The sequence below is a fragment of the Scyliorhinus torazame genome, chromosome 14 (assembly GCF_047496885.1).
Source record: "Scyliorhinus torazame isolate Kashiwa2021f chromosome 14, sScyTor2.1, whole genome shotgun sequence".
In the NCBI taxonomy this organism is placed as follows: domain Eukaryota; kingdom Metazoa; phylum Chordata; class Chondrichthyes; order Carcharhiniformes; family Scyliorhinidae; genus Scyliorhinus; species Scyliorhinus torazame.
Window position 1 is genome coordinate 75,000,355 of NC_092720.1, and position 15,310 is coordinate 75,015,664.

Consider the following 15,310-nt stretch of genomic DNA (forward strand, 5'->3'; position numbering starts at 1 on the left):
CAATTCGCTACAGCACATGAAAATCATGTAGTATGAGGGTATAATAAGTATTGTGTAAAGTTATGTACCTCATTACTTATGTACTTTTTTGGTTGAACCAATGAAACTAAATTACACAAACCCATTACCTATAAATGCTTTCGCGAGTTTCAGCTTGAATGAAGTGACAGTTGAGGCAATCTATTTTTGTCGACAAGAATTCAAGCAAATGGGGTAGACATTGCCTGATGGAATTTTCTGACCTGTTAGCAACCTGGCCTCTTCCCAAACTACAAGGCTAGAATAACTTCAAACTATTATCTTTGGTGGACATTCCCACCGGGAGTGCCTGAGTAATGGTTTTAAAAGGGTAGTAGCCAGTCACATCAATTGCAATCTAGATGCGTAGCCCCCAGATACGTAATGACTAGGTAATAGTGTTTAATACTGTCGTAAACCTCAATATTGAAGCACAATACGTTAATTTTAAACTCAGCTCTGTTTTTAAAATGTTCTCTTTCTCAGTTTTCCTCGCCTTTACCCTTAAAATAGAGATGAGTCCACATGCCCCCTACACCATCTGGAACCATGTCAAGTATCCATTCTGCATGTAAAGGCTAACTTGGAAGTATTACAGGCTATTTATTTGACCATGGCCGAATTCTACCCTGTCCTCACATGACCTCTGCAGGGATACTGGCCGTTTCTTTGATCCTTGGTCCATTATTTAACAGAGAAAATTGTTATGTCCCAGCCGTCACCCTGGTTGAAAACAAAATCATCATATATCAGTGATCAAACCAACAACATTCTTGCTCCATATAGCTCAGATTCATTCAACTAGGTAATTACCAACTTGATCTGTCAAGGACTGCATTTATTGAACAGTTCTCCAGTTGTACATAATATAGCTATTATTACCTAGATACTTGGTGGCAGACTCTGGAAACGGTATTAGTATGGGCTAACTACAGAACTTAATTTAACCAGTGTACTGCACTTTTTTTCAGGTTTTGGAGGAAAGCCAGGAAAATGTCACCTGGAGGATTTCTGTTTGTTATATTGAAATTTAGTGTCTGAAAATTTAATGGCATCCTTTATTCTTAGGCAAGTGCAGAAAATTTGTGATTTCAAAAAAAAATTGTGGGTTGATATATGATCTTCACAATGCAAAGAATACCCGTGCCCCGAAAACGACAGGATATTCTGTAAGTGACTGGTATAAAAACTGTTCTATCACTTTTGCTCAATTAATGTTTCTGTAATTAGCATTGTATTTTCTTGCCATTCATTTGTCAAAGCTACTGCACTTGTTGCTTTCTCAAAGCAATTTGTCCGTAATTGTATATTCTCCCTTTGTATTAGATATGGGGACTAATTCATGTTTTCAGTAACCAAAGCTTCAATGCCTGACACCACTTGTGGGAATGACAATTCAATTTTATGGTGAGCTCATGGTTACATCTTAAGGTTGAGTTACTGAGTTCTTGTCATGCAACCTGCCCTGACCCAAATATTACTTGCCTTAATTGAGATTTTAGACAAAGTGCAGTATTTGTTGCAGTTTGTTCAACCATATGCAGCATAATTACATTTTGCCGGATTACTGCCAATGGTATATTGCACATTGAGCATTACTGCACTTCGACAAATTCAGGCAAGGTTTGTAGAATTGTAGATGTGATTCTATATGTGCTCTCACCATTGGGGTCCTAAAGTGTTATTTTATAAATAACTGCTATTTGTTCTCTAGATACATCCCAGCAGTTTTTGACCTTTTGACTCACAATAGTCTCAGGCTGGCTGAGTTATTTTGCTGTAAGATTTTGACCTCGTTGACAGTCTCGGAGTGTTTGAATTATTTTGCTCAAAGATCAGTGATCACAAAGTGTTTGCTTTCTACCTTCATCAGTGACTATGTTGATATAGAATATACAGTGCAGAAGGAGGCCATTCGGCCCATCGAGTCTGCACCGACCCACTTAAGCCCTCACTTCCACCCTATCCTCGTAACCCAATAACCCCTTCTAACCTTTTTTTGGTCACTAAGGGTAATTTATCATGGCTAATCCACCTAACCTGCACATCTTTGGACTGTGGGAGAAAACAGTAGCACCCTGAGGAAACCCACGCAGACACGGGGAGAACGTGCAGACTCCGCACAGACAGTGACCCAGCGGGGAATCGAACCTGGGACCCTGGCGCAGTGAAGCCACAGTGCTACCCACTTGTGCTGCCCACATATATTATGCCTTTCTGATGAAAAACTGCATTTTTCACTCCATTTCTCCAGTATTTAACTTCACTAGAAGTATTCTTTCAACATTTATATTTAAGAATAGTGTTAAAAACAGTTTGAAAGAGATTCCTGGTCAGCTGGGCAGCACGGTAGCATTGTGGATAGCACAATTGCTACACAGCTCCAGGGTCTGGCTTGGGTCACTGTCTGTGCGGAGTCTGCACATCCTCCTCGTGTGTGCGTGGGTTTCCTCCGGGTGCTCCGGTTTCCTCCCACAGTCCAAAGATGTGCAGGTTGGATGGATTGGCCATGATAAATTGCCCTTAGTACCCAAAATTGCCCTTAGTGTTGGGTGGGGTTACTGGGTTATGGGGCTAGGGCGGAAGTGTTGACCTTGGGTAGGGTGCTCTTTCCAAGAGCCGGTGCAGACTCGATGGGCCGAATGGCCTCCTTCTGCACTGTAAATTCTATGATAATCTATGAGCTGTGTGTTTTGCCTACAACATGCCTATAAAAGTGCATGCTGCCAAATCTTGGACTCCTTGGGGGGGATGGAAGCTCAGTTGTCTGGAAGGCCAATGTGGATCAGATTAGTGCCAGTTCCGGCTGTGGTGGATTTGGGACCTGCGTCTTCCCCTACCCATGGTGGAGATCATGGCACTGTGGGTCAGACCTGCCTTCGGCCGTAGAACTCGAGAAGATATAGAAGTTTAAAATTCTTGCATGAGTAGAAACATTCCACATCTCTGTGAATAGCTCATTCATAATTTTAAAAATATATCGGGTCTGCTCTAAGTCACTTTCATATCCCAGCATGTTCCACTTTTCTTGATGTCTATAATCTTTGCACTCTGGTACCAATCTTGTAATTTTTTTTACATTTTCTCCAGTGCTTCGATATCCTTTCTACAATAGAAATCACAACTATGGACAGCACTCGTATGTGCAGCCTGACCAAGCTTCCCTGCACGTTTAACATGTTAATTTTCTTTTGAGTTCTGTACCCCTAGAAATGAATCCCAGTGATTTGTTGGCATCTTTAATAGCTTTGCTGACCTGCAACACTGCTTTTTAGTTTGTGTACCTGTATCCTGAGATCCATTTGCTCTTCCACTCAGTTTCCTATTCTGTAAGGTGCAGATGATGTTTTTGTTTTTCCCACTTGTGTGTATCACCTTACATTCTGCTCCAGTTAATTTGCCACTCAACTGACCAGGCTGTATGTCTTTAATAGCATGCATTATGTGTGCATTTTCCAAATGTGTCATAGTAAGTCAGCAGCAGCTAGCTTCATTTCTTAGCTCATGAGCTGCTTTATAGTAATCCATGCTGTGATGTATGCTATGAAAGTTGCAGTTTTGGGTGGAATTCACTTAATGGTAGATTTTAAAAAAAAATACCATGACAGGACAGATGTCGCCTTAATGGTGCAATAATATACAAGTTGTGGACTGTGCATGTTTCCTATTGACTGCAATGAATTTATTGAATGTCTCGCTAGTTTTGTCTATGGAGTAACAAGATGCATCATTTCCAACTAATTAAAACTGGAAATACCATGCATATGCAGTCTGTTCTTGTTAATTCAGTGCGGATGGAAGTAGGCTGTTTTCAGTAGTTGATGGGTGAAGAATGAGAGGCTGTGGATATCTGATAATATGCTAAAAATTTACAATGGTGGAGAATCTTTCCACAGAATTACAAAAGGGTGAATTTGTTTATGGACAGAGACTCAGCATTACTGTAATATTTTTCTTCCCAAATTAAGGACCAATCCACCTATCCTGCACATCTTTGGGTTGTGGGGGTGAGAGTCACGCAGACACTGGGAGAATGTGCAAACTCCACACAGATAGTGACCTGGGTCCTTGGTGAGGCAGCAGTGTTAACCACTGCACCATCGTGCCAGTTCCTCGACGCCATGTGGCAGCAGTGCTAACCACTGCGCCACCATGCCGGGTCCATGACACCGTGAGGGGCAGTGCTAACCACTGTGCCGGTTCCTTGGTGCTGTGAGGCAGCAGTGCTAACCATTGTGCCGCCACGCAGGGTCCTCAGCGCCTTGGGGTAGCAGTGCTAACCACTGTGCCGGGTCCTCGGCGCTGTGAGGCAGCAGTGCTAACCAGTGCGCCAACATGCTGGGTCCTTGGTGCCGTGAGGAAGCAGTGCTAACCACTGCGCCACCTTGCTGCCCCACATTACTGTAAATTAAGATTAAATTCAATGTCTTAATTTAACAAAGTCAGCTTCATTAGTAATAAAGACAGCAAATGCTGGAAATATTCAGCAGGCCAGTGAGCATCTGTGAAGAAAGATTTACCATTTCAGGTTGATGACCTTCATCAGCTTTTTTGCTTTATGGTTAATCTCTTTATAAAGCAAGGAAATCAACTGATTATATACCAAGGACGAGATTTATCAGGCCCACTAGCTCTGGGTGCAAATTCCATCATAGCTTTGAAATATCACAAGAGGTCAAAAACAGAATTTTTGCCAGCGATATTTTTGATCGCGATGTTCCATGCCCGCACTGATGACATCATCAAGTTCACGCCCAAGAAGAGCGCGAACCTGATTTGCAACAATTTGAATGTATTATAATATACTGAAAGAGGTTAAAGTCAAATCTTCAGACCTCATTGAATCATCCCATCCACCAGGTGTAATGCAGGCGCAAATTACTACTGGTTTTTAAAAACGGGAACCAGGTGCCATGAAGACGTGATGAAGTACCCCATTCTACCCAGTACAAGGGACAGAGCTCGCTGCCCGGCTCCTGGGGTTAGATATTTCAGTAAGCTCAGGGAAGGTGGTAAAAGACGGGGAGGGGTGGCTTTGTTAGTCAAGGACAGTATTACGGTGGCAGAAAGGACGTTTGATGAGGATTCGTCAATTGAGGTAGTATGGGCTGAGGTTAGAAACAGGAAAGGAGAGGTCACCCTGTTAGGGGTTTTCTGTAGGCCTCCGAAAAGTTCCAGAGATGTAGAAGAAAGGATTGCAAAGATGATTCGGGATAGGAGCGAAAGTAACAGGGTAGTTGTTAGGGGGATTTTAACTTTCCAAATATTGACTGGAAACGCTATAGTTCGAGTACTTCAGATGGGTCCGTTTTTGTCCAATGTGTGCAGGAGGGGTTCCTGACACAGTATGTAGATAGGCCAACAAAAGGCGAGGCCGTATTGGATTTGGTACTGGGTAATGAACCAGGACAGGTGTTAGATTTGGAGGTAGGTGAGCACTTTGATGATAGTGACCACAATTTGATTACGTTTACTTTAGTGATGGAAAGGGATAGGTATATACCGCAGGGCAAGAGTTATATCTGGGGGGAAAGGCAATTATGATGCGATAAGGCAAGACTTAGGATGCATCGGATGGAGAGGAAAACTGCAGGGGATGGGCACAATGGAAATGTGGAGCTTGTTCAAGGAACAGCTACTGCGTGTCCTTGATAAGTATGTGCCTGTCAGGCAGGGAGGAAGTGGTCGAGCAAGGGAACCGTGGTTTACTAAGGCAGTCGAAACACTTGTCAAGAGGAAGAAGGAGGCTTATGTAAAGATGAGACATGAAGGTTCAGTAAGGGCGCTCGAGAGTTACAAGTTAGCTAGGAAGGACCTAAAGAGAGAGCTAAGAAGAGCCAGGAGGGGACATGAGAAGCCTTTGGCAGGTAGGGTCAAGGATAACCCTAAAGCTTTCTACAGATATGTCAGGAATAAAAGAATGACAAGGGTACGAGTAGGGCCAGTCGAGGACAGTAGTGGGAAGTTGTGCTTGGAGTCCGAGGAGATAGGAGAGGTGCTAAATGAATATTTTTTATCAGTATTCACACAAGAAAAAGACAATGTTGTCGAGGAGAATACTGAGATTCAGGCTACTAGACTAGAAGGGCTTGAGGTTCATAAGGAGGAGGTGTTAACAATTCTGGAAAGGGTGAAAATAGATAAGTCCCCTGGGCCGGATGGGATTTATCCTAGGATTCTTTGGGAAGCTAGGGAGGAGATTGCTGAGCCTTTGGCTTTGATCTTTATGTCGTCATTGTCTACAGGAATAGTGCCAGAAGACTGGAGGATAGCAAATGTTGTCCCTTTGTTCAAGAAGGGGAGTAGAGACAACCCCCGTAACTATAGACCAGTGAGCCTTACTTCTGTTGTGGGCAAAATCTTGGAAAGGTTTATAAGAGATAGGGTGTATAATCATCTGGAAAGGAATAATTTGATTAGACATAGTCAACACGGTTTCGTGAAGGGTAGGTCATGCCTCACAAACCTTATTGAGTTCTTTGAGAAGGTGACCAAACAGGTGGATGAGGGTAAAGCAGTTGATGTGGTGTATATGGATTTCAGTAAAGCGTTTGATCAGGTTCCCCACGGTAGGCTACTGCAGAAAATATGGAAGCATGGGATTCAGGGAGATTTAGCAGTTTGGATCAGAAATTGGCTAGCTGGAAGAAGACAAAGGGTGGTGGTTGATGGGAAGTGTTCAGACTGGAGTCCAGTTACTAGTGGTGTACCACAAGGATCTGTTTTGGGGCCACTGCTGTTTGTCATTTTTATAAATGACCTGGAGGAGGGTGTAGAAGGATGGGTGAGTAAATTTGCAGATGACACTAAAGTCGGTGGAGTTGTGGACAGTGCGGAAGGATGTTACAAGTTACAGAGTGACATAGATAAGCTGCAGAGCTGGGCTGAGGGGTGGCAAATGGAGTTTAATGCAGAAAAGTGTGAGGTGATTCATTTTGGAAGGAATAACAGGAAGACTGAGTACTGGGCTAATGGTAAGATTCGTGGCAGTGTGGATGAGCAGAGAGATCTCGGTGTCCATGTACATAGATCCCTGAAAGTTGCCACTCAGGTTGAGAGGGTTGTTAAGAAGGCGTACGGTGTGTTAGCTTTTATTGGTAGAGGGATTGAGTTTTGGAGCCATGAGGTCATGTTGCAGTTGTACAAAACTCTGGTGCGGCCGCATTTAGAGTATTGCGTGCAATTCTGGTCACCGCATTATAGGAAGGATGTGGAAGCATTGGAAAGGGTGCAGAGGAGATTTACCAGGATGTTGCCTGGTATGGAGGGAAGATCTTATGAGGAAAGGCTGAGGGACATGAGGCTGTTTTCGTTAGAGAGAAGAAGGTTAAGAGGTGACTTAATTGAGGCATACAAGATGATCAGAGGATTGGATAGGGTGGACAGTGAGAGCCTTTTTCCTCGGATGGTGATGTCTAGCACGAGGGGACATAGCTTTAAATTGAGGGGAGATAGATATAAGACAGATGTCAGAAGTAGGTTCTTTACTCAGAGAGTAGTAAGGGTGTGGAATGCCCTGCCTGCAACAGTAGTGGACTCGCCAACACTAAGGGTATTCAAATGGTCATTGGATAGACATATGGACGATAAGAGAATAGTGTAAATGGGATTTAGAGTGGTTTTGACAGGTCGGCGCAACATCGAGGGCTGAAGGGCCTGTACTGCGCTGTAATGTTCTATGGATGGGGGTGCTTTCAGCCCTGAAGCCTGTTGCCTTTGTCATTGAACCATTTTTAGAGCGCGGTCAGTCTACCGCCTGTAAGGATGAAGTGTAATGAGTGCTGACTTAGTCAATTGTTAGTAGCATGGAGTACGGGGTGCGTGTGGGGGTCATGAGGTCGTGTGAGGGAGGAGAGTGTGATGCGGCTCAAGGTGGCAGGCCTAAGGTGCTGGATGGATGAGACCCTGAAAGAGAAGGCAACACAGTGCCCAGCCTGGAGAGGAGGGGGCAATCATTAAAAATTAATGGAGTGGCTCTCCACATTCTTCAGTGTAAAGGCCTGACAGCAATGAAATCTCGGGATGATACAGCTTGAGTAAGAAGGGTGCCTATTAATCTTGCCTGTCATTGATGCAGGCAGTAATTATGTCCTCTGACATTCCTGAAACTCATGTTTGCCAAACTAGTTGGCACTCATGAGTTAACTCTTAACAATGTCAACTGCCCACATTCTTGAAGTCAAGGAGAGGGGTGATAACTTATGATTCGAGGATAAATGCTTGGATGCACTGGATCGAGAGGGGCTAAGTCTGCATAAGTGCCGGACCCCAGCACCTACCATTGAGGATTCATTAGCTCGCCAGGTGGACAGAACTGTCCAGTTGACTCTGCCTATGAGGGATTGGTGACCATTGAAATCTCCTGTCAGAACCTCCAGTGATAGAGAGATTAAGGGAGTGGACAATCAGACGGGAGGCCAGGGGTGACTCTGAAGAGGCAAGGGCATTGACCCGGACCAGTCAAGCAGTGGGAATGGAAGCCACCGGAGATGTGAGAGAATGGTAGCTGCCAGAAATGGTGCAGGACTGGCTGCTTCCAGGACCATCAAGACAATGGGTGGGAGGAGGTACTGAAGTTAAGCAGCTGCAACAGCAACCTGACTGTGTGTGTGTCTCTCTCTCTCTTTAATTCCTTGCAGCTTACTAATGAAATGAAATGAAAATCGCTTATTGTCACAAGTAGGCTTCAAATGAAGTTACTGTGAAAAGCCCCTAGTCGCTACATTCCGGCGCCTGTTCAGGGAGGCTGTTACGGGAATTGAACCGTGCTGCTGGCCTGCCTTGGTCTGCTTTCAAAGCCAGCGATTTAGCCTTGTGCTAAACAGCCCCTGATCGCTAATTGATAGCTAAGGAGCCAGTGGAGCTGGCAATTCTGCTAATTCCAGCAATGGCGGAGCATAGACTCCAGCAGCAACGAGAGGCAGGACCTGGATAACATCCAGCACCAGGGGGCTGCCGGGCCAGAGGCAGCAGCGGCTGAATAGGAGCAATACGGCGAAGAAGGAAATTGAGAGTAGACAGGACCCATGTGTCCTCGAAGGAGCTGTTGGACAACACGTGCTGCAGGAGATAGGGAGACAGTGCGGTGCATGTTCTACATTCTGTCCAACCTGGTGCCATGTGGAGGCAGGGGGCATCTCCTCTGGCAGTGAAGGTCATGGTAGCCCTCAACTTCTGCGCCACGAGCTTGTTCAAGGGTTCCACGGGTGATCTGTGCGACATTTTGCAGCCACCCGCCCATAAATGAATCCTTGAGGTCACTCATACACTATGTGAGGGCATTGGACTTCATCCATTTCGACCTGGACCAGGCCCTGTAGGATGAGAGGGCTGCGGGGTTCATCACCATAGCTGGTGCAGAGGGAAATCGACTGCACTCGTGTCGTTCTACGCACCCCATGGCACCAGGGAGTCCCATTCATCAACAGGAAGGGATTCCACTCCATTAATGTCCAGCTGACGTGTGACCAACAGATGAGGTTCATGCATGTGTGTGTACGTTTCCAGGGAGTGTGCATGAAAGCTACATCCTTGGGCAATCGAATATCCCTGGAATATTTGAGGGTCAATTCAGGCTGCAGGGATGGCTTGTTGGGTACAAAGGATACCTGCTGAGGTCTTGGCTGATGATGGCAGTGTGGAGGCCTGAGACGTTAGAGGCCTGCTACAACAAAGCTCACAATGCCGCAAAGTCTGTGATTGAGCAGTGCATCGGGCTCCTATGCACTTCTGCTATCTCAACAGAAACCCCAATAATCATGCTGCTGAGCCTGGGGAGTCCTTTTGCCTGCTGATCAGAAAATGCAGGAGGGTGATGACTACTTGCAGTGAGGATGCACCTCAGCTTATGTCTGATTACTCCTGTCTCTGTTGCCAGCAGGCTGACTCCCCCGGCTTGTGTGCGAGTGAGGTTCGGCTCTAGATTTCTTTGTTGGAAAAGGGGGATTAAGGGAGAAAGTTTTATTTTTTATAAATTTAGAGTGCCCAATTAATTTTTTTCCAATTAGGGAGCAATTTAGCGTGGCCAATTCATCTAGCCTGCACATCTTTTGGGTTGTGAAACACATGCAAATACGGGGCGAACGTGCAAACTCCACACGGACAGTGACCCAGAGCCGGGATCGAACCTGGGACCTCGGCGCCGTGAGGCAGCAGGGCTAACCCGCTGCGCCACCGTGCAGTCCTTTATGGGAGAAAGTTTAGGGCTCACTGATTAATGCCCGAGTCCTTTCAGGAATTGTGCTATTTTCACGTTGTTAAAAAACGGAGATTGTGCTGCAATTATAGCTGCTAAAGTCAGGTGAGGTTTTGTAATTTTCGGGATGACGAAGGATTATCTCGAGTCTGAACATTCTTGTGGAAATGACCGTCGGTGGAGTGGCACCTTTGAGTGGACATACTAAGTTGAAAAGCCCCTGTGGAATTATTGTTTGTGGACTTATCCAAAACTCAAAGTCAATGGACTTGTAGACTCCATTGTCTTTGAACTCGATACTTAACAAAAGAGAGACACAGAAACTAGTTAATCACGAGTTGGTGTGAATTGTTACACAACGGCTTCAGATTTCCAGACCGTTCTGGGTGCACAGAAGTATTGATGATGTGATTGAAATTGTCTTCCGATAACAAATCTTGTACTCCCAAGTACTAGGGAGAAAGCAGATTGGTCTGGAAACCATCAGGACAAAAAGTGCCATTCCCCCAGCCAGAAGAACCCTGCCTAACAACCAGTTGATTCAGGCAGTAGGGGGACTTAGTTGTTTTCACCTGAAAAGATTTGACTTGGCCATAACCGTGCCTGGAAATCCAACTTTGAATTATCTCAAAAGAACCATGAGAGAGAACTCTTCCAAGTTTACATCTTAAAGGACTCAATTTGAGCGTTTGCTTCTTGCATTCTGGCTGCATGCTTTATTCTCTAGAATCTGTAGTGACCTGTACATCTGTACATACACCAGGCACTACAGCACAGATGTAACAGCCACAGCATCACTAGAGGTCGGCATCAGAGATGGGTATAAAGGGTCCAGCCCAAGGGAGGATCTGCCTCTTTCAGAAGCACGGGGTTAGTGAGCAGCAGTAGACAGAGACAGCTCAGCATAGGCAGTTTACGTAAGCTTCACTGGTCATACCTCTTGACTATTATATCTAGTTAAGCTCTGGAAACAGAACGAACCCACTGAATAAAGTATTTGTGTTAACTGGAAGTCTACAATCTTTATTCAGACTTCGAGAATAACATAGAATCCACTTTTACTCGTGTGTCTCTGTGCAAAGAGGCAAACAGATGGGTAGCTACTTAAGGCATTCTCTAAACTCCAGGTGATCCAACAGTTATTATCCAGAGATAATATTTTCCATATTCCATTGCTTTCCAAAAATGCAACTAATGCATTCTTGAAGGACTGCAGCTAAATTAGTCCACTACCACCTTGTATAGTATTCCTAAAAGCTGCTGGGGGTGGGGGCATTTTGGAGAAATGGATATCAAAGATGGAGGAAATAACATTGTTTTTTCTTGAGTATTAATAGAATAAGCTTGCTTTGAAGCTGCTTTTTTGGACCATGACCTTCCAGAACACGGAAGCTTGAGGGTCTCTTAATGATTCCAAAAACTATTGAGGAATCTTGTTGATACCATTGTCGCAGATGTTTCATCAGTTTTTCCTGGAGCGCTGGAATTGAATGCTCTGGATCAGAAAAGAGCAAGCTTGATTTCATACTCGAGAGAATAGATTGAACAATTCAAGATTATAAAGCATCTTGGGACTCGAGGAAACCAATCTGCCTTTTATCATTTTTTTAGTTCTATAATACTTCACACAGCTATTTAAGATGCTGGGAGCACTAGTCTTGATTTTAGCAAGAATGTGTACTCCAGTCAAAAATCCATATTAAGGTGAATGGGATATTGAACGTCTGTCTCTTTAAAAAGTGAGGTAAAATTGTTATTGTTGTATCCCCATTTGATGTCTTTATTTATTAATGTATTGTAGAACATCTTGAGGTACAATGCCGCTTCCTGGTATTACGCAAAGTATTGTGGCATACTTTTTTTTCCCCAGACGATTGCTGCCAGACTGTGTATCTAGTTAGCCTTGTAAAGACTGGTAACCACTAGTATATCTTGATCAGTTTCCCAAGTGTAGTTAAAGGGGTGAGCTATTGATTGAAGAATGCAAAAGGCTATTCAACACTAATATGGTCCTTTGAGAAAATGCTGCACCTCCCAATTGTTTGAATCAAAGTTTTTGTGTTTTGACCTCATAAGACTTATATTTGATTTTCAAATAAAAAGCACATCCTGTTTACACGTATTAATTCAGACAAACAAAAACATTCCATTCTTGGTGCTTTTTCTAAATTGTTTAGTAAAAGTAATGCAAGCTCTACCAATCACAGCAAGGTTTATCAATAATTTATTTATTTCATTGATATGTGACCAAGAAAATGACAATTATACGAGTCATTCAGCAATGTTCATTATTAGCAAATGACAATTATACATATTTTGAAAAGAGTCATTCAGCAACGTTCATTAACAATTTATTGGATAACAGTTGAATTCTAGATCCATGGTGCAAATTTAGATCATGTTCAACTCACAGACTTCTTTAATTATGATACTTCGGTGCAAAACAGTTTCATAAGCAGTACCTGCAGCTTACTACTTTTTCTGTAGTAATTTTTTTAATGCATAACCTGTGTAAAGTGCAACAAGAGAGCACTAAAATTCTGAGTATAAAACACAAGGTTGAAACTAAATGTTGTCAATTGAGAGAGTTGCCAGCCCTGCCTGGATTGTCCTGGAGAGCATGATAATTTATTCTTCTTGTCACTTGTTTATCATTTTTATTTAAAAACCAGAAACTTAGAATTCCGACAGTGCAAAAGAGGGCCATGAGGCCCATCAAGTCTTCACCAGCGCTCTGAAAGAGCACCCTACCTAGACCTCACCTAACCTGCACATCTTCGAACACTAAGGGGGCAATTTGGTGTGACCAATCCTCCTTTGGACTGTGGGAGGTAACCCATGCAGACATGGAGAGCACGTTGAATTGAACCTTGGTCCCGTGCAGCAGCAGCAGCGATTGGAATATTTCATCTGTACTTTACGTAGGATGCATAAAATAGAAATCTGCCAATGAGTGGAAGAAGCAACCTTGAAGAATATACTGGAAAATCTTGTCACATTTTTATTTGTTATCAGTAGTTCTCACAAATCTCCTGAGTGTACTGTTTCAAAACATCAACATTCCTGATCCAGCTTTACATCTAACAGAAAAGATGGACTGCAATTACAAGCTACACAACTACGGTATTTCAAACCAAGTAAATTGTGACGCAAGGTGCCTATGGATGAAATTCCTATTGATCCTTTCAGTTTATTAAAGGCAGCATGTTGAAACAGCAAGTTAGCCATCACATCGGCGCTCGCTCCCCGGAAAAAGCTGCCAACCAGCAAAGTCCCCACACTATTTGTAAATTATTATTTTTCAAATATTTATTCATTCCTTTTGAAAAGCTATAATGAATTCTGCCTCCACTTCACTGGCAGGCTTGCCTAGTACAGTACTAACAAGAACCCTGTGTATGTGAGACAAAAAAAAAATCATCTAACCACTCTACTTTTGATGGTGATCTTTGCCCTCTAGTTACAAACCAATGGGAATTAATAGTTTCCCAGTTTATTTTATAAAAATCGTATGCTTTCCAACATTTCTCCTCCTAAAGCATATTTTTTGAACTTCTCAACCATCTGCACTCTAACTTCAGTTTGTGTATCGCAGTAGAAAATCTTCTCTGCAGGGCTCTACCATCCTTCTGACAAAAGAGTACGTGGCAGTGGACACAATATTCAAATATGGCCTCATCAAAGATTAGTGCAGGTTGAGGATGCCACTTTGTTTTGTACTCTACTTGGAGAGCAGAGCCTCCCATAGGCCATTTTGTTTCACAGTTTTATCAACTTGTCCTGCACTTTTAAAGATTTCTGTATCTCAATAGGTTCCAATCCAGTGATTTAAATGAATGCATATGCGAACATGGATTATAAATTCAAGTTATTTTCTTTCCTAGGACTTTTGTATATACTCGTGATTGACATAAATAACATAGCAGAGTCTGTTTTGACAATTACTGGAGCAGACGGAGGTTGCTACAAAACTCACTTTCTATTTTCCCTAATACGGCTGGAAATTAATTACACAAATAAAAAGAATAACTGACTTTGCCAATAACAATCTAGAAAATAAAATACAGTTAGTCATTAACTCAAGTTCTGGGTTACAATAAATTGTAAAATGAACAGTGAAGATAATAAATATCAAATGGAAACTGCACAGGATTACATAGATGCACATTTATCTTTGATTGCCATAAGCTTCGCTCTAGTGGTGTGCATAATTATTTCATACCTTTTCACAATAACAATAAAAATTAGAGAAAATATACCTGTGATAAAATTCCAGCCTAAACATTTTTTTCTTCAAAACTGTAGCAACCAAAATGAGTTGTTGAAAAACTTGCTTTATCGGGCATTGGTCGAAGTGTTGCACGTTATCACACGGTACCATTACCTGATCGTGCATATGAATGATGCCAACCATGTGCTAAAGTTTGATAGATGTCATATCCCACAGCAAATAGGAAATAAACTGGGAGAAGCCAATGTAACAAAAAGATCCTTGAACTCATGGGCAAAGGTACTTTAATAAGCCTAAAAAAAGTAAATAATGTGATCAATATTGCAGAATAATTTAGCAGAATATACACACTAAGAACCTGTTCTGCAACTTGAAGTCATTTTACAGTGCAATCATTTACATTTGTAATCCCTAAAGTTTCAAACTCTACTCTTGATAGCCTGCCTGAATGTGCTAATTATGCTACCATGTTTTGGATTGCAGTTTTAAATGAATAATTTAAATAGGCTAAAACTTTTAACAGTATTGATCTCAGACTATTTATATGATGAGTATACCCAACTGGGGACAAAAAGATTTCCAGTAATAATATAAAAAACAAAATGGTGCACATGTGCCGTAAAATTCTATGATTCTACATACAGCAGACTTGTTAGCTCCTGAAATAATTAGCTAATGTTCTGAAGGTCAAACCCTTCATCACAATTACATTTTAGGGCTGGAAACAACTGCAAATGAATTTATTTAACAAACCAGCTGCAATCTTGCTTAAAAGTATCAACAAAAAAAATGCTGCACCTCTTGATACTAATACAAGACAAGAATGGGTCAAATGGCCAATGATCCAGCTCTCCGACTACTCTTCA

The 15,310-nt window shown here is 42.6% G+C and overlaps 1 protein-coding gene across 2 annotated transcripts in view; it reads right to left on the reverse strand.

Annotated features, from left to right (window-relative positions):
• The window catches only part of LOC140389822 (uncharacterized), a 344,727-nt gene that overhangs the window by 34,634 nt on the left and 294,783 nt on the right, over positions 1 to 15,310 (reverse strand). The window contains exon 9 of one of the 2 annotated variants that reach the window (XM_072474369.1): positions 12,422 to 14,737. The exons of the other annotated variant lie outside the window; for it this stretch is intronic. Within the exon in view, the coding sequence (XP_072330470.1) occupies positions 14,581 to 14,737 (157 nt within the window). The 3' untranslated portion in view covers positions 12,422 to 14,580. Of the gene's footprint in view, positions 1 to 12,421; positions 14,738 to 15,310 lie in introns of those variants that run through there. 2 annotated transcript variants of the gene reach the window in all.